The sequence below is a fragment of the Cervus elaphus genome, chromosome 33 (genome assembly GCF_910594005.1).
Source record: "Cervus elaphus chromosome 33, mCerEla1.1, whole genome shotgun sequence".
NCBI classification, from domain to species: domain Eukaryota; kingdom Metazoa; phylum Chordata; class Mammalia; order Artiodactyla; family Cervidae; genus Cervus; species Cervus elaphus.
In genome coordinates, this window is record NC_057847.1 from 61383284 (window position 1) to 61410362 (window position 27079).

The 27079-nt window shown below is 39.9% G+C and overlaps 1 protein-coding gene across 1 annotated transcript in view; it reads right to left on the reverse strand.

Annotated features, from left to right (window-relative positions):
- The window catches only part of THSD7B (thrombospondin type 1 domain containing 7B), a 989572-nt gene that overhangs the window by 521209 nt on the left and 441284 nt on the right, over positions 1 to 27079 (reverse strand). The window contains exons 6-7 of the mRNA XM_043894410.1: positions 20524 to 20679; positions 8439 to 8636 (exon numbers count right to left, since the gene is read on the reverse strand). Of these exons, the coding sequence (XP_043750345.1) occupies positions 8439 to 8636; positions 20524 to 20679 (354 nt within the window). The remainder of the gene's footprint in view (positions 1 to 8438; positions 8637 to 20523; positions 20680 to 27079) is intronic.

The window sequence follows — 27079 nt, forward strand, 5'->3', positions numbered from 1 at the left end:
GGCTCCAGTGACTGGAGAAATTCCTTAGGCAAAGAGATGCAGGTGGTGTCAGTTGAATTTCTGGCTGGCATGCACAGACATGGTGTGGCCAAGAAGATCTGGCCAGGAAAGAAGAGTGCTTGCTAAGTCTGACTGCTCCAAAAAGTCATTACTCTAAATTTACACTGCTGATATAAAATGCATGTCCATGTTTATTTCTTTCTCTTTCAAATTCCTCTGAACACCTGGTAACATAGTTCTAAGATTCCCAAACCTTGCACAAAAGATAAGTTTTTTTTTTTAACTCAAAATAGAAATAAATAAAAAATTTAAAGAATAGGAGAAATGACAATTACTTTCTTTAAAATAGAATTCAATTACTATTATCCTTTACAAAATGCACATCTTAATAAACTGTATGTTTATGTGAACTAAACAGCCATTATTTAAAATTTTTAGAAGATTTGTATTTTAAATTTAATTTAGAGGTACTGTATTCTCTATCATAGCTGTCATTTTATGATGTCTCTTAAATAGGTTGATTTATTGCACAAATATACTTGTATGGCAAAGAAATATCTGATGAATAATCTATTCCTTGTTCTTCCTAAAATATAAGAAAATAAATATTATGCTGAATTAGAAAGTCTTGTTTAAAAAAGAAAAAAAAAGATATGCTGAAAAGTAAAGCAGTGCTTATTGACCAAATAAGGCACAACACGATCAAAGGTTTTTTTAAAAAAATAATGAGATGAAAATACAAAGGGGGTTCTATTTAGAATTCTGGTGAATCACAAAATATTCTTATCAACCAATTCCCATATGAATCAAGTTTGACCTTATTCTCACAGGTCAGCCCAAGACTATTTCTTGAGATTTAAAGATAAAAATAAACAAAATAAAACTTCTAACTCTAATCACAGATGTATAAACATGTCTAAACATTTTAACCAACTCAAGTAAATGATTATTCTAGTATGCTTTCCATTAATTAAAGTCATCCTAGAAAAGGCACTACAGTGTTAAGGATTTCAAACACATGCCATTTTAGCTAAGATTAAAGATCACATTTTTTACTTGTTCGAGGTTAATGATGCAAGGCAAGAACTCACAGAAATATGCCTCTGAAAAGAAAAGCCAAGTCCCTGTAATGATGGGAAATCATTCCTCATGTTTTCTGTGCAAACATGCATACCACTTAAGGAAAATATTTGCATGGGGAAGGTTAGTGGAACGGTGAAAATAAGAAACCCTGTATTCAAGGGAGCGGTACAGAAGTTCCAGAGAACTCAACTCTATGTACCTGCCAGCGTGTGAACCTTGTTCTTCCTGATGTATTGCAGTCTTCTCCAGCATGGATATTTGATTTCTATAAGTACAGAATGTACACTGCATTATTCCTGAATAAAGATGTTTCCTGAAATATACAGACACTTTTTTTTTTTAAACAGCCTATTTAGCAAATTATAGAGCAAAATATGTGCTGAGTATTCAGAATCTGATCGCTCCAGTGGGAAGTCTGGTATTTATCCAATGACACTGCAGTGTCCTCTGCCCATTTTGCATCATGGAGACATGAACAGTGGTAAATAGGGGTCACGTGCCAGTCACTGGGAATGCTGTCCACTGCCCTGGCATTATGGGCATTTTCCCAACCTACTCTGGGAAGATGTCCCTGATGTTAAATCTGCCTCAACTGCACGTGAAACCTAGCAATAATAAACCAGTTACATGTCAAAGAAACAAAGGTGAAAACAGTGAATTAACTTAATAATCTAAGGGAGGTATATGTCAGCTTGCAGTTTGCATCACACTTCATTTACTTTCAATGCTCCCCCCTTTTTTATTGAAGTATAAACCATTTACAATGCTATGCTAGTTTTGTGGTGTACAGCAAAATGATTCAGTTATATAAACTGAATGTGCTATATAGTAGGACTTTGTCATTTACCTATTTTATATATAGTCATGGGTATCCGTTAAACCCAGTCTCCTAATTTATCCCTTCCTTTCTTTTCCCATTTGGTAACATAAGCTTGTTTTCTATGTCTTTGAGTCTATTTATGTTTGTTAATAAGTTCATGCATCAATTTTTAAAGGTTTCATATATAAATGATATCATATGATATTTGCCTTTCTCTGTCTTATTTCACTTAGCATGATAATCTATAGGATTGTAAGGATCAATACTACTAAAATGACCATACTACCCAGGGCAATCTACAGGTTCAATGCAATCCCTATCAAATTACCAATGGCATTTTCTACAGAATTAGACCAAACAATTAAAAAATTTCCATGGAAACTCAAATGCCCTCTTTGAAATGTAGGAAACATACCTGTTAACAAGACAAGAAAAACCTATGTGTACTCTATACTAAGTAGACTTCTTTTGATTCATAATACTTATTAGATGTGCAGAGGAGAGAAATCAAAGCTAATTTACCAAAGTACTAGAAACCAGATTTCCTATCAGAATACTCATTCATATAATCTATGATATAATCTTATTATTCAAAATAAATACTACTGACTAACATTATCTGTTACATTATCACAGGCTGGATGAGAAATAGAAACTTTAGTGAGACTCATTGAAGAGTATCAGTGATAAATAAAAATAGAGAAAGGGTCAAAGTACTAGATATCTACAGAGATAACTGTAGAATATATATATGACTACTTGACTCTTAAGTAATCCAAAGTAGATCTCCTTTTTAAACTCACAACTTTTAGGGATAACAGCTACTTCGTAGTTTCAGTGTAGTATAGGTATTTTTAAGTCTCCAAGCTAATGGTAGGAATGAACTTCTGAGGGAAAGAGAAACACGTCTTTCTAGTGAGAGGAGTTATGCTGAACAAGACAATGTCAAGAGTCCTACAGAATCCTGATCACAGCTATGAGAAAATTTCTTGGCTCCACAATCTGAATGGGTTGTCCACTTCTGCAAGGATACTGAATCCTTTTGGTATAAGGGATACCTGGAGTTAATCAATATGGACAAGTCTTAAAATAAAGAACAGAGCAAATTACAGCAAGTCTCAAGTCTAATTAGATATGAGTTTAATTTTTAATAAAAAATTATTTTCTTTGGTCTCATCCATTTACCTATGAATAAATTCTTATATAAAAGCCTATGAAACAATAGACTTAGAGTAATGAAAAGTCTCAATTGTTAAAAGAAAAAAAAAAATCAAAGGAGATTCATTGACTAGATCTCAACCCTTTTTTCTCTCTAAGCCTTTAAATGAATGTCAAGAGTTCTGTCAACTTCTGTAATTATGTAAAGGCTATGACAATGCGTGTGTGTTTGTCACTAGTTGTGTTCGACGCTTTGCGACTCCATGGACTGTAGCCAGCCAGACTCCTCTGTCCATGGCATTTTCCAGGTAAGAATAGTGGAGTGGGTAGTCATTTCCTTCTTCAGGTGATCTTCCCGACCCAGGAGTCAAACCCGGATTTCTCACATTGCAGGAAGATTGTTTACTATCTAAGTAACCAGGGAAGTCCTTATGACAACATGTGGAGAATCAAACAGGAGCACTTCTCTGGCAAATTTGGGTCATCATAGAAGGGAAGTGAAAAGCAAATGAGAAAAGGAAAGATATACCCATTTGAATGCAGAGTTCCAAGGAGAGATAAGAAAGCCTTCCTCCATGATAAATGCAAAGAAATAGAGGAAAACAATAGAATGGGAAAGACTAAAGATCTCTTCAAGAAAACTAGAGATACCAAGGGAACATTTCATGCAAAGATGGGCGCAACAAAGGACAGAAATAGTAGGGACCTAACAGAAGCAGAAGATACTAAGAAAAGGTGGCAAGAATATGCAGAACTGTACAAAAAAGATCTTCATGACTCAGATAATCACGATGCTGTGATCACTCACCTAGAGCCTGACATCCTGGAATGTGAAGTCAAGTGGACCTTAGGAAGCATCACTACGAACAAAGCTAATGGAGGTGATGGAATTCCAGTTGAGCTATTTCAAATCTTGAAAGATGATGCTGTGAAAGTGCTGCACTCAATATGCCGGCAAATTTGGAAAACTCAGCAGTGGTCACAGGACTGGAAAAGGTCAGTTTTCATTCCAATCCCAAAGAAAGGCAATGCCAAAGAATGCACAAACTACTGCACAGTTGTAGTCATCTCACACACTAGTAAAGTAATTCTTAAAATTCTCCAAATCAGGCTTCAAACAATATGTGAGCCATGAACTTCCAGATGTTCAAGCTGGTTTTAGAAAAGGCAGAGGAGCCAGAGATCAAATTGCCAACATCTGCTGGATCATCAAAAAAGCAAGAGAATTTCAGAAAAACATCTATTTCTGCTTTGTTGACTACGCCAAAGCCTTTGACTGTGTGGATCACAATAAACTGGAAAATTCTGAAAGAGATGGGAATACCAGACCACCTGAACTGCCTGTTGAGAAACCTGCATGCAGGTCAGGAAGCAACAGTTAGAACTGGACATGGAACAGACTGGTTCCAAATAGGAAAAGGAGTACATCAAGGCTGTATACTGTCACCCTGATTATTTAACTTATATGCAGAGTACATCATGAGAAATGGTGGGCTGGAGGAAGCACAAACTGGAATCAAGATTTCTAGGAGAAGTATGAATAACCTCAGATATGCAGATGACACCACCCTTATTGCAGAAAGTGAAGTAGAACTAAAAAGCCTCTTGATGAAAGTGAAAGAGGAGAGTGAAAAAGTTTGCTTAAAGCTCAACATTCAGAAAACTAAGATCATGGCATCTGGTCCCATCACTTCATGGGAAATAGATGGGGAAACAGTGGAAACAGTAGCTAACTTTATTTTTCTGGGCTCCCAAATCACCGCAGATGGTGACTGCAGCCATGAAATTAAAAGATGCTTACTCCTTGGAAGGAAAGTTATGATCAACCTAGATAGCATATTAAAAAGAAGAGACATTACTTTGTCAACAAAGGTCCATCTAGTCAAGGCTATGGTTTTTCCAATGGACATGTATGGATATGAGAGTTGGACTATAAAGAAAGCTGGGCACCAAAGAATTGATGCTTTTGAACTTTGGTGTTAGAGAAGACTCTTGAGAGTCCCTTGGACTGCAAGAAGATCCAACCAGTCCATCCAAAAGAAGATCAGTCCTGGGTGTTCATCGGAAGGACTGATGCTGAAGTTGAAAGTCCAATAGTTTGGCCACTTCATGGGAAGAGCTGACTCATTTGAAAAGACCCTGATGCTGGGAAAGATTGAGGGCAGGAGGAGAAGGGGACAACAGAGGATGAGATGGTTGGATGGCATCACCAACTCGATGGACATAGGTTTGGGTGGACTCCGGGAGTTGGTGATGGACAGGGAGGCCTGGCGTGCTGCAATTCATGGGGTCGCAAAGAGTCGGACATGACTGAGTGACTGGACTGAACTGAACTGAACTGAATCATCTAGAATCTCATAGATGATGAACTTCAAATTTTCAGATCACATTTTCAATTTCTCACTGGATGAAAGACTACTTTAGCCACGTGGAAGCCAGTGTATTTTTGTAACCATGACTGTGGCTGTTGCCCCATAAGTGATGAAGGAGCCATCCAGGTACTTAAAAGCAACACAGACTTCATGAAACTGATCTGAACAAGTAGTAATTCCTACTTCTCCCATAGAAACTGTGAGTGTAAGTTCATGCTGAAAATTAGTCATTTCACAGGAATAAGCAATAGAACTCCAGACCTGCTGTAAAACAGCAAAGTTGATAGCCCTGTCAAAAATGTTCTGTCCTCAACTCAAAGGTGTATATGTATGTATATGTGCAAGAGGGGGTGGTTTCCCCACACCACATCAAGCAAATTGTCCAGGCCTGCTGCTTTACCATTCCACTTATTTCTGCTACTGTCTATCTGCAGGTAGCAGCAGAGTCCACAGGTAAAGCGCTCACTCCCTCAAGACCACCCTTCACTTGAGACACCAACCTCAAGTCCAGGTTACCTGTGCTTCTCACCAAACTGACTATAAATCAGAAGTTCCCATGACCCCGTCCTCCGGTTTGATTAGTTTGTTAGAGTACCTCACAGAACTCAGAGAATCCATTTGCTTACTAGATAACCATTTTATTATAACAGGATAAAACTCAGGAACAATGAGGTGGATAAGGTGCACAGGGCAAGATATGGGAAAGGGCAAAGAGCCTCCATTCACTACCCTTCCCAAATATCTATGTGTTCATCAGTCTGGGAGCTCTCTGAGCCATGTCCTTTGGGTTTTTATGGGTGTTTCATTACACAGGCATGACTGATTAACTCATCAGCCATCAGTGTTTGATTCAACCTCCGGCCCCTCCCCTTTCCCCAGATAGCACTGGATGGGGCTGAAAGTTCTAATCCTCTGTTCATGGTTGCCTGGGGCGACCAGACCTCACCTTTAGGTACTTTTTGAAAGTCACCTCATTAATATCGATCCAGTAGTGGTAGAAAGGGGCTTGATGTGAATAACAAGATACGAATTTCAACTTTATGGACGTGATTTCAGGAACTGAGGACCACTGGCCAAATATTATAACAAAAGCTGCTCCCATTGCTCTTCCTGCTCAAGAAATGCCAATGATTTTAGAAGCTGTGTGCTAGAGTAGGGACGGAGACCAGATAGATATTTCTAATTATAAATCAGAATCTCACACTGCGCGATACTGTGGAAGGTGCAGTATACATTGTGAAATGGGGTCCCCGGCCCTGTGGGCTTTGTATGACAGCTGTGTGACACCTTCAAAACCTGCTACGACAAAGCTGGCCAGTCATCTGTCACTGGGTCCCAATCAAACAAATGATCTTGCTTCCACAGCTAGAGGTTGGGAAGATGAACTAGTATGGTTATTCTATCTTCATTATTATTTCCATTTTACTCATATAAAAGAATGCTGTTTGCACAAATCCCCTAGGACAGAAAACAATAAGTGTGCATTACAAATGAAATAAGCTCACAGCTTATTTTGAATGGTTATGTGCCAGGCACTTCGCTTATCACTTTCATATAAGTAATTTAACTCTTACAATCTGAGAGTGAGAGGTAGGTTTTTATTATCCCTACTTTACAGCTGAAGGAAAAGATGTCTCCACAGTTAAATAAGTTTTCTGAGACCATCTACCAGAAGAGTAGCAGACTGGAAATTCCAACCTGTCTGACTCTAGAGCTCAGGTTTTAAACACCTGTGCTACTCTTTTCAAATTCAAAAACTGATGTTACATGCTGCTGCTAATAATTCACATGTATGTCACCACAATTCAAAAATTGCTTGGTAATATTAGAATCTACTGTTAAACTATTTGGTCAAAAAGGACTATAGCTAGTACAATCTGATGTGGCTCTCTATTTAATTAAACAACTACCTGGCTTCATGAGGTAATCAAGTATATCAGTTGATAAATGTTTATTTGTATAATTATGGTAGTGATTTAAAAAAGGAAGGATGTATGGAGGGAGAGAAGGAGGGGGAAAGGAGAGGGAAGAAGGACAGAAAGAAGGAAGTGATGGAGAAAAGGAGGGAATGAGAGAGAGAGAAGAGGCAAGAGGAAGGAAGGGAAGAGGAAATATTAATACACTGCTGAATGCCAACCATTTGTGAATGCTAATATCCATTCTGAATTCACTTTGTAATTTCCTTCTGTTCTGTGGATCTCTTCACTACATAAGTCAAAACATTTCACTCCACACACCATGAGCATTATAAATTATGACTACTCATGACAGGACTGATTAATAGACATACTCGATACTCTTCCAGGAGACTGAATATTTTTTTAATACTAAGATAAAGGTTTTAAATGTCACTTTTCTCATTTCCATGTGACTTATGTATTTGCTAAATCACCCTTCATTGCACAAAACCACTGTACCAGAAGTTTGGTGATGAAGGAAAGACACCACTGTTAATAGTTTTGTTAATCTTGACAACTTTTATTTTAACACAGTCCTTTAGAACTTTAGCATTATGTCTATAACTGATTCTAATCTAATGCTATATAACTGAAAAGATGCAGCTTTGTACTTTTTTTTTTCCTTTTAGCTTGGAGGGGGCTTCAGCCCTGCAATTTACAAGGTGGTATTTGTTAATAATGATAACATATAAAAAACATAGTACATAATAACATCAATAAGCACAAATAAATCTTGTTTTGTATTAATGAGTTGGAGACTCTGCAGACAATTTTTGTGTTGTGCATGTCTTAACAAACTAAGAACTCCAGAGACCTCTCTGAGTTCTCTGTACTGTATTTAGGTATAATCAGTGTCCTGTCACAGAGCACACAGCTCTATATTAAGTCAAAGCAGCTTTCTCTGCAGAAATATGTCACTGTCATCAACTCAAACATGAATATTCAAGACTAGGAAAGACTGTTTCTCTCCTTGTGGAAGATGATTTGAGAGTGGTGATGTGCTATTTGGCAGATATTACTCAATCTCCATGTTTCTTTGAGTCATACCTTGCTCATTCTGGCAGACAGCCTTCAGGATGCGATGTCCGGGGCCACACTTGCCATGGTCAGGGATACAGATCCCTTCCGACGTCAGCCACTGATAACACACAGGATCCTCACAAGGAACAGATTCCACCAAGTGAGGGCAACGGCCCACAGGCCCCGTTGATTCCACAAGGACATGGCGCTGTCTCATTCTAAAACCTAAAATAAGAAAGAACAAAAGGTTCTGATGATTCCATCCTGACCTAGCAAAGGAAGAGAAGCAGCAGCTGGGATATTGATGAAACTTTTATTTATACATATACAACTCAAAAGAAGAGAAGCTAAAGGCAAGGAGAAAAGGAAAGATATATCCATTTGAATGCAGAGTTTCAAAGAATAGTAAGGAGAGATATGAAATCCTTCCTCAGTGACCAATGCAAAGAAATAGAGGGAAACAACAGAATAGGAAAGACTGGAGATCTCTTCAAGAAAATTAGAGATACCAAGGGAATATTTCATGCAAAGATGGGCACAATAAAGGACAGAAATGGTATGGACCTAACAGAAGCAGAAGATATTAATAAGAACTGGTAAGAATACACAGAACTATACAAAAAAAGATCTTCATGACCCAGATAACCACAATGGTGTTATCACTCACCGAGAGCCTGACATCCTGGAATGTGAAGTCACATGGGCCTTAAGAAGGATCATTACGAACAAAGCTACCAGAGGTGATGAAACTCCAGTTGAGCTATTTAAAATCCTAAAAGATGATGCTATGAAAATGTTGCACTCAATATGCCAGCAAATTTGGGCAACTCAGCAGTGGCCACAGGACTGGAAAAGGTCAGTTTTCATTCCAATCCCAAAGAAAGGCAATGCCAAAGAATGCTCAACTACCACACAATTGCACTCATCGCACACGCTAGCAAAGTAATGCTCAAAATTCTCCAAGCCAGGCTTCAACAGCATGTGAACTGAGAACTTCCAGATATTCAAGCTGGATTTAGAAAAGGCAGAGGAACCAGAGATCAAATTGCTAACATCTCTTGGATCATGGAAAAAGCAAGAGTTTCAGGAAAACTTCTACTTCTACGCCAAAGTCTTTGACTATGTGGATCAAAACAAACTGTTGAACATTCTTAAAGAGATGGGAATACCAGATTAACTTACCTGCCTCCTGAGAAATCTGTATGCAGGTCAAGAAGCAACAGTTAGAACTGGACTTGGAACAACAGACTGGTTCCAAACTGGGAAAAGAGTACATCAATGCTATATATTGTCAACCTGCTTATTTACCCTTATATGCAGAGTACATCATGCAAAATGCTGGACTGAATGAAGCACAAGCTGGAATCAAGATTGCCAGAAGAAACATCAATAACCTCAGATATGAAGACAATACCACCCTTATGGCAGAAAGCAAAGAGGAACTGAAGAGCCTCTTGATGAAAGTGAAAGAGAGTGAGAAAGCTGGCATAAAACTCAACATTTAAAAACCCAAGATCATGGCATTCAGTCCCATCACCTCATTGCAAATAGATGGGGAAACAATAGAAACAGTGACAGATTTTATTTTCTTGGGCTCCAAAATCACTGCAGATGGTGATTGCAGCCATGAAATTGAAAGACACTTGCTCCTTGGAGGAGAAGCTATGACCAACCTAGACAGCATCAAAAAGCAGAGACCTTACTTTGCCAACAAAGGTCTGTCTGGTCAAAGCTATGGTTTTACCAGTAGTCATGTATGGATAGGAGAGTTGGACCATAAGGAAAGCTGAACACCAAAGAATTGATGCTTTTGAACTGTGGCATTGGAGAAGACTGTTGAGAGTCCCTTGGACTGCAGGGAGATCAAACAAATCAATCCTAAAGGAAATTTGTCCTGAATATTCATTGGAATGGCATCACTGACTCAATGGACATGAGTCTGAGCAAGCTCCAAGAGTTGGTGATGGACAGGGAAGCCTGGCATGCTGCAGGCCATGGGGTCACAGAGTCAGACATGACTGAGTGACTGAACTTAACTGAACTGATTCACTGGAAGGACTGATGCTGAAGCCCCAATACTTTGGCCACCTGATGCAAAGAACTGACTCATTAGAAAAGATCCTGATGCTGGGAAAGAATGAAGGCAGCAAGAGAAGAGGACAACAGAGAATGAGATGGTTGGATGGCATCACCGACTCAATGGACATGAGTTTGAGCAAGCTCCAGGAGTTAGTGATGGACAGGGAAGCCTGGCGTGCTGCAGTCCATGGGGCCACAAAATGTTGGACATGAATAATCGACTGAACTGACTGAAAGATCAAAACCACATATTATTTGAATGTGTTTTATTTTATGGGAAATTGGGAGATAAGGGGAAGAATGAAAGACAGAAGGGAAAAGAACTAGAGGAAGAAATCTGTCTTCCAAGAGTTTACAGTCTAGGAGTTGAAGAGGCCAGGCATAATCAAACGCACTAATAAGTAGCATATGTTCAAGGGTATCAGTTGCTGCTGCTGCTAAGTCACTTCAGCCGTGTCCAACTCTGTGCAACCCCATAGATATCAGTCCACCAGGCTCCCCCATCCCTGGGATTCTCCAGGCAAGAACACTGGAGTGGGTTGCCATTTCCTTCTCCAGTGTGTGAAAGTGAAAAGTGAAAGTGAGGTTGCTCAGTCCCGTCCGACTCTAAACAACCCCATGGACCACAGCCTACCAGGCTCCTCCATCCATGGGATTTTCCAGGCAAGAGTACTGGAGTGGGGTGCCATTGCCTTCTCCGAAGGGTATCAGTAAGCCAGTACAAATAAATGAAGACTCACAGATTCCTGATACCTGGGTGGGGAAGATCCCCCGGAGAAGGAAGTGACAACCCACTCCAGTATTCTTGCCTGGGAAATCCTATGGACAAAGGAGCCAGGCAAGCTACAGTCCATGGGGTCACACAGGAGTTGGACATGACTTAGTGACTAAACAACAAAAACAACAGAGAAATAGCCTGAACATAGATAAACCCCATGTTCTTTTGCTGTTGTTTTTCACATTCTTATTAGTCTGTATGAAGGTGAAATACATCTACATTTTGACACATTCCTGGTCACTGTGTCAGGCCTTAAGAGTTCCCTGTATCACTCTCTTGAGATTTCCAGGTCAGCCTGCCCTGTGAAGGCAGGACAATTTGGGGCTGCATGCCCCACTCTGGCTAGACATAAGTCTCTGGACAAATACTCAGTTTTTCAAAAATGTTTTGTGGCACTAGGGACCAAAGTTATGTCACAATAAGGATGCAAATGGACCTTCCATGCTACAAGCCTACAGAGTCACAAACTCATCAGATACAAATGGAGGGATATGGCTCAACCACAAGACTGTAGGGAGTGGTGAGGTCTGTGGCAAAATGGAGGACATGTGCTGAATTTAAAGTGTACAGATATCATTCAGGCTCCACTGACAGTTACCACAAGAAAATGTGAACCATCTGTTGTCAAATCTTCAGATTCTAAGAAGCCAGAAATCCAAGCTATCTTCAGTTTTTATATGAAATCTATTTTTAAATGATGGAAACAAATTTATGTTTTTAAAAGCCACATAAGTTTTAAAATGTGACAGAGAACAAGATGCAACCCTTTTGCTTTTGAGTTTTCCATTTCTGGCCTTCAGGATATATGACTTCTAAAAGTTAGGCCTGGGATTTCCCTGGTGGTCCAGTGGCTAAGACTCCACAATCCCAAGGCAAGGGGCCCAGGTTCCATCAGTGGTCAGGGAACTAGATCCCACATGCTGCAACTAAAGAGGGTTTCCCAGGTGACCTAGGGGTAAAGAATCCACCTACCAATACAGGAGAAACAAGAGACATGGATTCAGTCCCTGAATCCCTGGGTCGGGTAGATCCCCTGGAGAAGGAAGTGGCAATCCACTCCAGTATTCTTGCCTGAAAAGTCCTGTGGGCAGAGGAGCCTGGTGGGCCACAGTCCATAAGGCTGCAATGAGTTCAACACAATTTAGTGATTGAACTCCCACACACATGTCAACTGAAAGATCCCACATGCTGCAACTAAATATCCAATGTGACACAACAAAGAGCAAAGATCCCACCTGATACAACTAAGACCAGCACAAGCCAATAAATACATAAATATATCCTTTTTTAAAAAAAGAGCTAGGCTTACCTCCCATGAATCTCATATTTTACTGTCCACCGTTTCATTCTCCAAATTCAATCAACAGATTTAATTCCTCTTTCAAAAAAAATAAAACCCAATCTTATAGCATCTTGAGATGTGATTATGCAATTATTCCTTGGGATAGGTAAAAATATAAAAAGATAGGTAGGTAGGCAGATAGACTTAGCTAGGAAGATAGAATGCCTAAGAACACTGAACTCAGAGCCGAAGACTGTGATACCCCACAGCCCTGCCCAAAAGAGAAGGGGAGAAAGACAAGTTCGGGTGCATGAGCAGTAAGTAAGCCAGGTATACATCTATCAGTTTGCCAGGGCTGCGTCTATTTTCCCACAAGAAAGGATAGAAAGCTCACAGTGTCGTTGGCAAAAGACTGGCTCCTGTAAAGTAGTCAAGGACGGTGGAACAAACGGACACATGTTTTTAGCCCACAAGAGGGAGCCGAGCTCCCTTAGAATATTGCAGGGTTGGGTAAGTGTTTTAGAGACACAATCCTAAGGGTTTTATTTGTTTTGTCTAGGGCTAACCCATGAGCCCCCTTGAAAAGAGACTCTTAGACTCTTACTTTGTGGAATGGCCAACTGTGAGGAGGCATCATTCAGTCAATCAGAGACCATATCCTCCAGGCATGGACAGTATTAAGGTCAGAGGTAATTAAAGCAGTAGATGGCTTCTATCACACTTCACACCTCCAAGTCTATGTCATTCATTAGTCAGAATAAAACCTGCAGAAGAGTTCAGCTCCCTTCCCAGGGCACCTTGAGAAGAGCAGCAGGAAACACACAGGACTGAACTCTACTTGATGGACATCAACCTACAATGACCTCTGAGCCCTCCCTGCCACGCAACTTGGATGACCTCTGTTCTTTCATGTAAGACCCACACACTGCTTATTTATTGTCTCATGCCTGTGCTTGTTTTAAGTTTATATCTTGGAGCAGGACGCGGCCTGGGTCTCCATGATTTATGATGTTTGACAACCGGCTCAGAAACTTAGCCTTCTTTACAGAAGGAGGCTGGCTGTCCTATTACCCAGAGCTCAACGCCATTGAGGGGCAGGAGCAGTTTTCCTCTATAAATCAAGCTGCATCCATCTCACCATAAATCTATAGATTATATCTCCCCAGTCAATAAATTCTTTCACTTTTTCATTTGTGTTGCCCTTGTCCTGACTCTAACTAGGATCACATCAAAGCCCAAGCTCAGCATAAAACAAAAACCTTGGATTCTCTTGTTAGCACTTAACTTTAATCACACATTGGTGTTCATGGCTGCAACAGATGTCAGGCTTCCCCTGGGAGCTTCTGTTCTGAAGGATACACAACTGCCAAGTCCACGGTGGCTGGGATCAGCCAACCACTTACCTTCATTTACTGAATTTCATACTAATCACAGAGTATCACTCAATATACATTAACTGCCATATGTAGATTAGAGTGATATACTGTGGGAAGTCACAGGAGGGACAGAAAACATAAATCCACTTTTCACAGAGCGTACAGTCCAAGAAGGCAAAGAGCACATTTGTTAACTAAGCATCTACCCTATACCAAGCCACTTTAGTTCTATTACTCAAAATTAATGAATCCCCTAAACTATGTCATTAGTTACTATTCTCACTTACACATGTGAAAATTAAGACTAGATGATACCTTATTACTTCTCCTATGGCACATTGATGATTAAATGGATATGTATGAAGGATAAATTAGGCTAGGATTAACATATACATACTACTATATATAAAACAGATAATCAACAAGGACTTACTATATAGCACAGGGAACTATACTCAGTATTTTGCAATTATTGTATATCCATAAAGGAAGAGAATCTGAAGAATAATACACGCATACATATATACATACATATATAACTGCATATGTATACATACACTTAACTGTATATATATGTATACATGTAAAGCTGTGCTATATACATGAAAGTAGCACAATAAAGTAAATCAACTGTACTTCAATAAAAATGGATATGTATGAAATCCAGCTGAGGTCTTCTTGATCTGTGACCTCTTTATAAGAAAGAATTCAATTCAGCACTTTATGACATGTTCTAGCCCCACTTCAAACAGTGAATATGAAAGTTACCATGGATCATTTCTTTGTACAGATTAGATAGTTGAATTTTAGGTGCTGGGTAGCAAGAAAGAGTTCTAATAATTACTTTCTGACCAGAGCTTCAGTTCACCTTTAGTGAAACTAATATTTGAGGGTTTTTTTTTCCCCTTTGGACCTGAGGATTTAGTATGTAATCTACTATTTTAGTGCATATTCTACTGAGGAAAATTAGAAAAGAGTGATTTGTGAGATGGGGCGAAAAAGCGAAAGAAGCACAAATGGTAGAAGATAGGTCAATGTTTTTTTAATTGAAGCCATAGAAAAATTAAAGGAGGCTCCGGAGGATCAATCCAGGTGTAAGGACCTATATCTTCACATGCTAGTAGCCCAAAAATGTCCATGTGAACTTCTACGAAACCACCATACCCAACGCTTGTCCCCCTACTAACTCCACCAGGACAGGCTTGAAGCAATACCCAGAAGGCTGACCAAAGATGAAATACAGAAGTTTGTTCTCTAAGCATCCCAGTTGCTCCTGAACTCTGCAGCCCTGGACACAGGGGAACAACTCTGAGTCAAAGAACCTGAGCAGATTGAATCTTTGATTCCAGCTCTTATCAGCTACCATTTCTGCAAGTGTTGCATTTTATAGTATCATTATAAGTTGACACTCTGTTATGAATACAGAAAATAAGAAGCCAAAGATCATGAGCATGAGAACCCTCAATGTTCAGAATGAGAAACAGCCATAGCCCCCTACAAGCTCCAACACACACAAACAGAAAAAAGGAAAAAGAATATATATATATATGTATATATATATATATCTTACACATAATCTGTGACAAAGCAAAATTATTTCACAGACTGCTCATAATGGTGGAACTTTCTAGAAGGCACAGATGGAACTGGAAATACTTTTTCCATCGTTAGATAGGATCTAAAACATGTCAGCATTTCCCTACTTTAGCATATTACCTAAATTGATTTGTCTGAGAGCATAAAAGACTGTATTCAAAAAGATGGTCACAGGCTCTGTTTCACAGTGTCTTTTCCTATGGGGATTTTTAGACCATTAGGTGCCAGTCAATCCTAAAGAAACTGATTCATGTCAATGTATGACAAAAACCACTACAATATTGTAAAGTAATTAGCCTCCAACTAATAAAATAAATAAATAAATAAAAGAAAAGAAAATCAACCCTGAATATTCATTGGAAAAACTGATCCTGAAGCTCCAACACTTTGGCCACCTGATGCAAAGACCTAACTCACTGGAGAAGACCCTGATGCTAGGAAAGACTGAAAAGGCAAAAGGTGAAAGGGGAAGCAGAGGATGAAATGGTTGGATGGCATCACCGATTCAATGGACATGAATTTGGGCAAACTTTGGGAGGAGCCTGGGGTCTTGCAGTCCACAGAGTCACAAAGAGTCAGACATGACTTAGCAACTGAAAAACAGCAAGGTGTTATAATAGGGGTGGGGAGTAAGGGATACTTTAGGATTCTCTGAAGTCCTACCTCATAAGCATTCCCTATTGTAAGACCATATTAAGAAGGCTCCATCAAATTCCTCTTTACAAAAACTTCTGTGCACAAGGTTGCCTTTCTAGAATGTGTCTGTAAAAGGACAAGGATGTCAAACACAACTATTTGTCTATGCATCAAAAATAATTTTTAAAAATGCATTATACCTATGGAGTTCACCCATCAGCAAGTTTTTCAGGTTATTTCTCTTTCATATATCTCTAATTATAACTCTCTGGGAGAATATAAAAGATAAAGGAATGAATGATAAACCTGATCCAATTTAAATTCCTCTGAAAGTCATTCTAGCTTCACTTGACAAGCACTGGCCTGCCAAGCAACATGTTCCCCTTGTCTGCCTGTCACAGAGCTGATGGAAGGCGTGAAGGCTGTGTACAACGGCAGGTTTTCTAATGTACTCTGAACAGCTGACAGCCACAAACCTCAAATGATTCCTGACTGAAGGACGTCTGCCTAAGAATAAGTCACGTGAAGATAATCTCTATAATAACTAATTTCTTCTATTAGATAATAAATCATTTCCTGCTTTCTCATCCTTTACTATTTTTTTTTTTAATGTGAACACCAGAAACAAACCAAAGCAATAACACGTGATTGGAAAAAAGACAAGTGAGAAGAAAAAGTCATAAACACCACAATTACACATTTATGTCTTGCAATGGTGGGTGTGGTTGTTTTTTCTCCTCAAATTCTCCACCATCCACACAAAAAAAGGAGTATAAAATATCTAGGGAAGTATGACTATCCCAGATTGCTGTGAGGAGGTGCACTGCATTTCTTTGGGGTAGGCAATTCAAATATGAAACTAAGCAGATCAGTTTACATCCTAGAGTTCTGTCATGTTTAATGCATTAGCTCTGTATTCCAGCCTCTGTGGAATTCACAACTACATTTAGTGTGTGCCTATCAGAGACTCTGGCAGAAACCGTGGCAGGACCACGGGACATGCTGACATTGAGAGGATCCCAGAACTCATGCTCACGATGACTTGGCAGAAATAACAAGATAACTTAGCCTTATCATAACATGCTTGGATTCCTTTTAGGCAGAGAATCATTTCCCTGGAGGGAAAACTCTATTTGCTATTCTTCCCAGGAGGGATGATAGGCAGGTGGTCCTGGAAGGTTTTAGCACAATCTTAAAAATCAAAATTATCTCTGCTCTGGTGAAACATTTATGAAAGAGCACACTCTGAGACCCGAATAACAATCACCGAAGCTTATACTCTCTCCTGGTCATGATTACTTAGTTCCTAGGGCAGGTCCCTTAGCCTCAGTAATTCTCAACTCCAACATGCCTCCATACTCTGCAGGTGGCTGATGACACTACTACCTACAGGTAAGAAGTTTTTCTGTCTCTGTGCTTACCTTCAGTCCCAAAGGCTGAGCTTTTCTTTGAAAAATACATTGATGAAGGCAAAAAACACACATGCCAGTTACCTGGTGCTCTCAAGCTATTCTTAGAACACCCTCCCCTTATCATACAACTGCAACCTACTTTTCCTCTCTCTCTGAAGATGACACATGGAAGCTAAACTGAATCCCACGCCTCACGCCGTATCTCCTTCATCAGCACAGTGATTCACACCCCTAGCCAGTGGTCCCTGCTGGCCAATGTGGGACCCACGGGCAGAGGGCTTCTCTGCTAAGCTCAGTGTTGGACTTCTGTCTTGATCCAAACTTCTTTGGACTTATGAGAAAAATCACTAAGGAAACCAGGGTTGGAAGGAACACTGGACTGAGCATGCTGGCCCTGGCTTGGCCATTGTTAAGTCACTATAGGACTTAGGATAATTTCTTTACTTCTGTACACTCTGGTCTTGGCATTTTAGGAAGTGCTGGATCCTTGCTGAGCCTAAATGCTGACACAAAGTTGGGAAGTATGAAAGTTGCCTAGGATGACCAAAATAAAATACCATAAACTGAATAACATAAAACAACATCAATTTGCCTGACAGTTCTGGAGACTAGGAGCCCCAAATCCAGGTGTCAGCAGAGCCATGCTCCCTCTGAAGGGAAGGACTGAAGCCATGCCCCAGGGAAAGACTGTTTTCACACCTCTCTCCTAGCTTCTAGTAATTGCCAGCAATCCTTGGCTGGTACAGGCCTGACTCTAATGTCTGTCTCTGTCTTCATGTGGCCTTCTCTTTGCATCTTCAGTGTCTTTTTATCTTTACAAGGTACTCCCTTCTGAGTGCATTAGGGCCTACCCTAATCTAATATGACCTCATCTCAACCTGATTAGTTCTCCAATAACCCTATTTCTAAATAAGAGCATGTTCACATGCCCCAGGGATTGGTACTGAATATATCTTTCTGGAGAACACAATTTAACCACAACAGGTGATGTCCGATGAACAGTGCACCACAGTGCCTTTGTCAGAGTTGACTTATAACAAGAGAGGGATAGAAGCCAACACTGAAGATGTCTGGCATAAAAACATCTTGGGCAAATGGGGGTGAATGAAAGAAAGAGCCAGAATATTTTGAGTCCCCCAGATGAGTTCCATGGACCTGTTCTGAGTTATGTGGAAGAGGAAAACTGAAATAAAGGTTGAAAGTGTGGTTTTTCACAAAGGGTTTTATGAAAATTTGGCTCAAGTGACCAAAATAGCAACATAGAATTGGAAAAAGAAGTATTTTCTGAATTGTTACAGAGACTCTATGGGCCAGAGCAAAGGGCAGAAAGCAGTTAACAAACATCTGTTAAGCTTGACCCCTGCATTGGCTCTACCTTCTTGCAGTATCAGGACCTCAAATTTCCTTAAGGGAGTTGCCTCTCCCCTGCTCTGTCTGTGAAACTTGGATGGAGTTATCCCTGTAGTGGTGACCACAGGCTCAGGACCTGGCCGGGTCAGTCCTACATCCTGCAGTCAGAGTATCTGGGTCAGAGGGGAGCACGTGACACAGAGCAGCCAATGAGATTCAACTCCAGAACTCTTCCTGAAATTATTAAGGAAGATACTTCTTTCTATTTTATTATCTAAAATAAAAATTTCCTTACGTGTTTATGTGTGGTGAGTATTTTTAAGATTTACTCACTTAGGAATATAAGTACATAATATATTGCTGTTAACTACAGTAAACCATACTGGACATTAGATCCTCAAATAGTACTTATCTTATAACTGGAAGTTTGTACCCTTTAATCAATATCTCCCCATTTTCCTAGATATGCCCATGTGTGCCTGTGAGCCCTTTGGGGAGTGCTGAAATGTGGGTTTTCAAATGGACAAAGAATTAAGCTGATGGCACCAGTCTCGTAGCATCACGCACTTGGCCACATTAGTCTTTCTTTCCATAGGAAAACTGGAGGAATTAGTGCTTAACACACTAGCGCTAAGTACAACCAAACTTGTAGAATGCCCTTGGATCTCATTTCTCTTACTAAAGGTATTCTTTCTTTCTAGCACTGCCATTGAAGAGAGCACGATATCAATACAAACTGAAAGGTCAATCAAAGATGCCACCAAAGATGAATGTTTGAAGATGCACATGTGTATATAACAGCAAACAAAAGAAAACAAGATTGCTGAGACCTACACATTTAAACAAGGACACAAAGTTTGAAGACTTCGTTTAAGCTTGAGGACAACATCAAAAAAGGAAACAACAATAAGTGCCCTTCATGAAAATTTGAACCATAACATCAAGTTGAGCATGTGATTCAGCCTCTGGAAATTTAAAAATAAAAAAAATATATACAAAACAGTTGCTTCTTGATGTGATTACAGAAACAATGTCTAATTTCTACAGTATAAACATTACATGTTAAAAACATTACATTATAGTTAGCAAATATCTGCTTTGGTCCAAAATATCTATAAGACATTTGGTGCAAGGCAAAAGGTCCTTGAAATTTATTCCCAACCAAACCTAGGCAGCATGGACCAAGTATGCTGATGGATGTTTTGGACAGGAGTAACTATCAAGGACATTTTGGTGTGAACTAAATGTCTTCTAGGTGTTTTGGTCAGCACCCAATGTCTTGCAGAGTTAAGTTACATCATTTTTGCATAATAATCACATTATTAGTTATAAGCCTAATTAAAAGGTCAACTAAAGTGGGATACTGTGCTCCAAAGAAGTATCCGTGATGTCTGATACTGATACTGATACTGATACTGATACTGATAACTGAATGTCTGATACTGATATTGATACTGATACTGATAACTGAATGCTTGTCAGAGCTAGTTATCTACATTTATAGACAAATATTGTCCTAAGCAAACTTAAGGAGCTTTTCAGTGACCAGAATAAACCTGTGTGCACTGGAAGGAAATGGAGCACATGTAAAGAAGGCACTCACCTCTTCTCCCCTGAGGATCACGGCAGTTTTCATGGACGCACAGGCCCCAGGCCGACCAGGAAGAAATTATACAGTCTGTAGAGCAAGGGATATTGCAGAGCTGAGAGGCCGAAGGGGCAGGTCCCAAACATAATGTCTTTGCCACAGGTCTAGAGACTGCATGGATGAGAAAAGAATGGCCTCAGTCACATTCTCTGAACATCCCTAGAATTTTTCCTGTCTTTATTTGTGTACCTGCCTTGGTCACATCAGCTTTGTGGTTAAACAGTTTATATGCAAACACAATATCAACACTCTTCCAATATGTGCTACTTAGCTCTACATTATTAGCATTTGGGGTGAGGAAAGGCAAGAAAAGACAGTGACATGCATTTGAGTTTTCTGTTTGACAGAGTATTCCCTGGGAATCCAAGAGAAGACTAGAAATTTAGGTACAAATTATCTAGAGTTATGAATTTAAAAAAAAACTAAGTGGCTCTGTGAAGCTTCAAGATGAGTCTATCTCGACTATACAAATGACTGAGTTGCTGTGAAAAATTCAAAATCAAACCCCGAGGTGGGGTGTTTAGCATAACCAATCTACTGCTATTACTCCCGGGAGGGGTGGAGCTCTTGAAGACACAGAAGAAAAATGGCTCTTAGAATAAGAAGAAAAATCAGGATCTGTGACTTCAGAATTAGCCCCTGGAAGTCAGTTTCATTAGTGAAGCTACCCAGAGGCACAAGGAGTGGCTGAGGAGCCATAGGGAATGCCAACTAGGAATCTTCCAGTTCTTCCTGACATGCTCCTGCACCCAGAGAACACCCAGACCTGGGTCACTGAGGGAGGCAGTGCCCATCTGCCCAGTGGTGGGGCTTGTCAAGTGTCCCCTCTAGGCATAGCCATTCTGGGAACCATGGAAATACACAGATGGAGAAGATAGTATCCTGATTCATATGGAGATTATAATATATGAGAAGCATGGATAGCAATACTCCAAAATGACCCAATAAAAAAACACCCAAATGCATAGCTACACTTGCACAGTGTGATCCCACATAAGCAAGTTTTAGACCAATTCAGAGTTTGTGAGCCAATGGTTTAAGATCAGATGGTTTTATCTTACAGATTGCCTTGTACTGTGGTTGAAATATTTCCTATATAGCACTTCTATCCAGTTAAGCAGATCAGAAATACTTCAAAGATGGAGACTGTTATGAGACAATAGGGTGGTGTTTACCACCTATCTATTTTGCTTCCTTGCTCTTTACATAAGATGCAGATAGAAATGGCAAAAAAATCAGAGCTCTGATCAGTTGAACGTTGAATGTAAACCAAAGCAAGAGCAAAATAAAAAAATACTATCTCTGAGATGTGCTAACCCATTGGGAAAGAAGTGTCTCTAGTGAACAATGGAGGGGCTTGAGGTGTTTATGGGCGTGAATGGGAAAAACAAAAGGTTGCCAAGGAAAATAACAATGGTTTGTTTACAACTGATTCTTTTAGCTTAACTGCTCACTGATTGGTAATGTGAGCAAGTGAGTTTATCACTTTTAGTTTTAGAATTCTTCTAGTTTATCAAAAGGATTTGACCTGACTTAGTAAGTAAGTAAAGTCTCTCAGTTGTGTCCGACTTTTGCGATGCGACCACACGGACTGTAGCCTACCAGGCTCCTCTGTCCATGGGATTTTCCAGGCAAGAGTACTGGAGTGGGTTGCCATTTCCTTCTCCAGGGGACCTTTCCGACCCAGGGATCGAACCCAGGTGTCCAGCATTGCAGACAGACGCTTTACCATCTGAGCCACCAGGGAACTGACCTGACTTAGAGAGGGGCAAAAGCAAGAGTTCTAATGTAAATGTCAAGGCTTGCAAACCATGTGGAAAACATAAAGGAAGAGAGAACAGATATTGGGGGAGAGTAAAAGGTTTTCCTGAGGCTGAGGAGAGTTGATGCTCAGAGACTGGGCTAAAGAAAACAGCTGGGTGGGAAGGATGGGGTAACCAGAACTACGGATGTATATATGACACTGATGGACCGCACACAGGTAGAGATGAATCTGAGAGATGAGGCAGAAGTCTGTAATTCCCTCTCCAAGAGTAAAATAATCACAAGGCAACCATTCACTGAGTACATCATACATTCATTCCAAAACTACTAAGCACCTGTCTAAATCATGCCCTATTGAATGCTGTCTGCTTTGAAGGAACTCTCAGTCAAGAAGGGTAAGTCAAATAGCATTTTAACAGAATTGTTGGAAAGAGATGCTTTAGAGAATTGCATAAATAGAAAGGTGTACAGCCAGAGGTCTTAAGGCAGAAGTGTATCTGGGGCCAGGCCCATGTTTGGTTAGCATGTATTCTCATAAACTCAAACTTCAATTCCGAAAACAAAACCTAAGTCAATGATGGAAAATGAAATGGAGAGTGTAAACTGATTAATCTAGCTTTTTAATAAAAATTTACAGTGCATGCCAGGTACTGGTTATAAACATCAATTCATTTAACCTGCATAACTTTAAGATGTGTATTATTATTAGTCCCAAGTTAAAATAGGTAAACTGAGACATGGTTTACTCACTTGCTCACATTCCCAATCAGTAAGCAGTGGAGCTAGAATTTGGAACAAAATGGTCTGGCCCCAAAATCTGTGCTGTGGACCACTGCACAATGTGGCCTCATCATCAGACATTCAAACTACACTGCTAAGTACGTTCCATGAGTCAACACTGAAGGTGTTAAGTTCTTTTAGATGCTGAAGCCAGATTAGTGAGTGAAACAGACAAGATCCCTGTCCTCAGGGAGCCCATTTTCCAATCTGAACTGATATTAAACGCTCATGAGTTCATGAGCCTCAACAAGACTGGATATGCTTTACTGCTGCTTCTCTTTGCCATGGCTGTCTCCCTATAACACCAGTTAGACCTTAAGGATCTGATGATTGATGCTTAGAAGATGCCCCAAACTCTCAGCTCCATGACTCAGCAGACACTCGCTGCCCCAATCACTGAACTTGACGTTGGGTCCTGTAGTTGAAACTGGCCAATCCACCAGTGCAATCCCCAGGCTCTGAGTAGATCTGCACTAAATCTCTTTAGAAGCTCCAGAATGGCTTAACTGACCAAAAGGCAGTTAAGCTTTGGGGTTGGCAGTGTAATTAGAAAGAAACTGGGGAACTTGTCCTGAAACTGCATCTGTCAAGGACAATGATTTTACAGATATTATGTTTCTTTGACTTATTTTGGAGGGCTATTGATGATTTTGAGGAGGTGAGAGGTTAAGTCCTCTAAGGTCCCTTTTGATAAACACTTAACTGTCAGTCAATTGACTGTTGGACATTAGGGCTAATGGAAAGTAGGGAGAGACATGTTATGCTGGGGAGGAATGGGGGCATTTCCCTGGAGGCCACTCAATGGCATAACTGAAGGCTCGGGAGTGCGAGTGAGGCCATTTGTCAGAGCATGCACGCAGCTTCAGCACCTGCTGCTTTGAAAGACAGTTGATCTTAATCCGTATCAATAAATTCTTCCAGTCTCAGAGACATGTCTAAAATGCTTCATTTAGGCATTGAATCAATGGGTTTCAGTCAACCTTTCTCTATTTCAGCCCCCCAGGATACATTTTCTCTAGAAATAAATCATGAGTAAGTCACAAAGCACTTACAAGCTTCAGAACACTTAGGTAATCATCTCCTTGAGAATAGTGAACACAGGATATTGCTACGCCTATTGACTTGTAGAGCTAGAAGGGAGCTTTAGAGCTAATTTAGTTTAATTCATCAATTTCACTGAAAAACTATACTCCAAAGACCTTAGGTAGTTTCTCCAAGTTCATTCAGCAAGTCCAAGGCAGAGCAAGGCCTGAGCCTTGTCCCAGGTGGCTGGCTCATTTTCACGTGTCCCTCTTGGCATTCCTTCAATGGAAGAGGGCAACTGACAGAACAGATGAGGTCTTCTGGACTGAGGTTATTTTGTTTATGAATCACAGTGACCTCAGTGGAGGCAACCAGTGACACAACAGATCAAAGGTATCTACCAAAGTTGAAGGCTCAGTTTAACCCTTTAAACAAAATCCAAATTCTGTTCCTACTTCATTGCTACTTCAAAACCCCTTTAAGCTCCATCCCAGATCTCCCCAACTAAGCAGAAGTTAATAACACCAAAATCTGCTCACTTTAAACAATTATTCTTTTATTTGTAGCATTCATGCTGTGGGAGGTGGTTTAACTTTGCCAACAAAGATACGTCTAGTCAAAGCTATGGTTTTCCAGTAGTCATGTATAAATGTGAGAGTTAGACCATTAGGAAGACTGAGTGTGGAAGAATTGATGCTTTTGAACTGTGGTACTGGAGAAGACTCTTAAGAGCCCTTTGGACTGCAAGGAGATCAAACCAGTCAATCCTAAAGGAAATCAACCCTGAATATTCATTGGAAAGATTGATGCTGAAGCCAAAGCTCCAATACTTTGGCCACCTGATGCAAAGAAATGACTCATCAGAAAAGACACTGATTCTGGGAAAGACTGAAGGCAGGAGGAGAAGGGGATGACAGAGGATAAGATGGTTGGATGGCATCACCAATTCAGTGGACATGAGTTTGAGCAAGCTCCAGGAGATGGTGCAGGACAGGGAAGGCTGGCGTGTTACAGTCCATGGGGTCACTAAGAGACATGACTGAGCAACTGAACAAAACAATCAAAAAATAGCTGCTTTACAATGCTGTATTATAATAATTTATACTGTACAGCACAATGAATCAGCCATATATATACATATGACCCCTCACTTTTGGACTTCCTTACCATTCTGGTCACTGCTGCTGCTGCTAAGTCGCTTCAGTCGTATCCGACTCTGTGTGACCCCACAGATGGCAGCCCACCAGGCTCCCCCATCCCTGGGATTCTCCAGGCAAGAACACTGGAGTGGGTTGCCATTTCCTTCTCCAATGCTTGAATGTGAAAAGTGAACGTGAAGTCGTTCAGTAGTGTCTGACTCTTAGCGACCCCATGGACTGCAGCCTACCAGGCTCCTCCGTCCATGGGATTTTCCAGGCAAGAGAACTGGAGTGGGGTGCCATTGCCTTCTCCATTCTGGTCACTACAGTGCATTAAACAAAAGTTCTCTGAGCCACACAGTACATTCTCATTAGGTATCCATTTTTGACATAGTATAAATAGTGTATATGTGTAAATCCCAATCTCCCAATTTATCCCACCTGTCTTCCCTGTTGTTCTCTACATCTGTGTCTCTATTTCTGCTTTGTAAGTAAGATCATCTCTATCATTTTTCTAGATTCCACATATATGTGTTAATATATGATATTCATTTTTCTCTTTCTGACTTATTTCACTCTGTATGAAACTCTCAAGGTCCATCCACATTGCTACAAATGTCATAATTTTGTTGCTTTTTATGAGCCCTCAATTCTTCTTGACCAAACTCCAGTCATGATGTTTGTGGGAAGAAGAGTCACCTGAAGTCCTTGCTTTTCAGTCACCTGAGGTCCTTTCTTTAGACAGGCTGACAGAAACAACTTTATTTCTATTTGCTAACTCTATCTGCCCTAACGCAGTGGACCCCTGATGTGATCAGTGTACCTATTCAGTGACGGTCTGCGCTGGTCCTACTTTATCCAGCTGCCTTTGACCATGTCACCTTGACATCTTCTGCCACTCTTGTGTTGACCAATTGCCTGACTAGGTTAACAATTACTCAAAGTTTTATAGGATATTTAGGTTTTGTACACAGCAATGTTAGTCCCTATAAAGACTTCTCATGGCCACAGAGTGTTAAAGAGAAAGAATAACTTTTCACTCAGATCAACTGAGACCACTACACAGCAGTAGCTTTTTAAATGCTAGGGAATACATTACAGTATATAGTGACCGTACATGTGCAGTAGTCATTAATGCTTTGAATATTTTGGTGCCTAACCTGGAACTTTTCATTTGCAATAAGAAAATTATTAAATTGACCTGCCTTACAAGAAATGTGCAAGTCTGCTACTAATGATTGCAAAGTAACCTTAAATAATGAATTACTCCATGAACAGAATGCTAATTAACAAAGGGGAGCAAATATTCTGGGTAGCTGCTATATTTAATGTTAAAGAAAAGAACTGTTCTAATTCCAGAAATGTACAAGTTCATACTTTTCCTTAATCACAAAGTGATTTTACATGAACATACAAATTCAATTGAAATGATTTGTAATTAAGAAGAAAAATGCCTGTTGTGATCATTAGCATGTGACCACCATTGTAAAGAAAAATGAGCACCTTCACATTTCATTCTTTGAACTAAATCAAGCTCTAATCAACACAGAAATAAATTGGCAAAGATTCAATAAGAGTATATTATCCCCCCACCCCTACTGCTAGTCATTTTTTAAGATCTAAATTTCAATGCCATTTAATGCCTCAAAAAGAAATTACATAAAACTGCATCATCATCATGATAATTAGTTAATTATACTTAAACTAGGTACACCTCTGTAGTTTATTTTTTTTAATAAGGAATGTTTGCTTAAAGTAAAAATGTCATCACAGGGTTCAATATTATTTTTTTAAATGTTTATTAC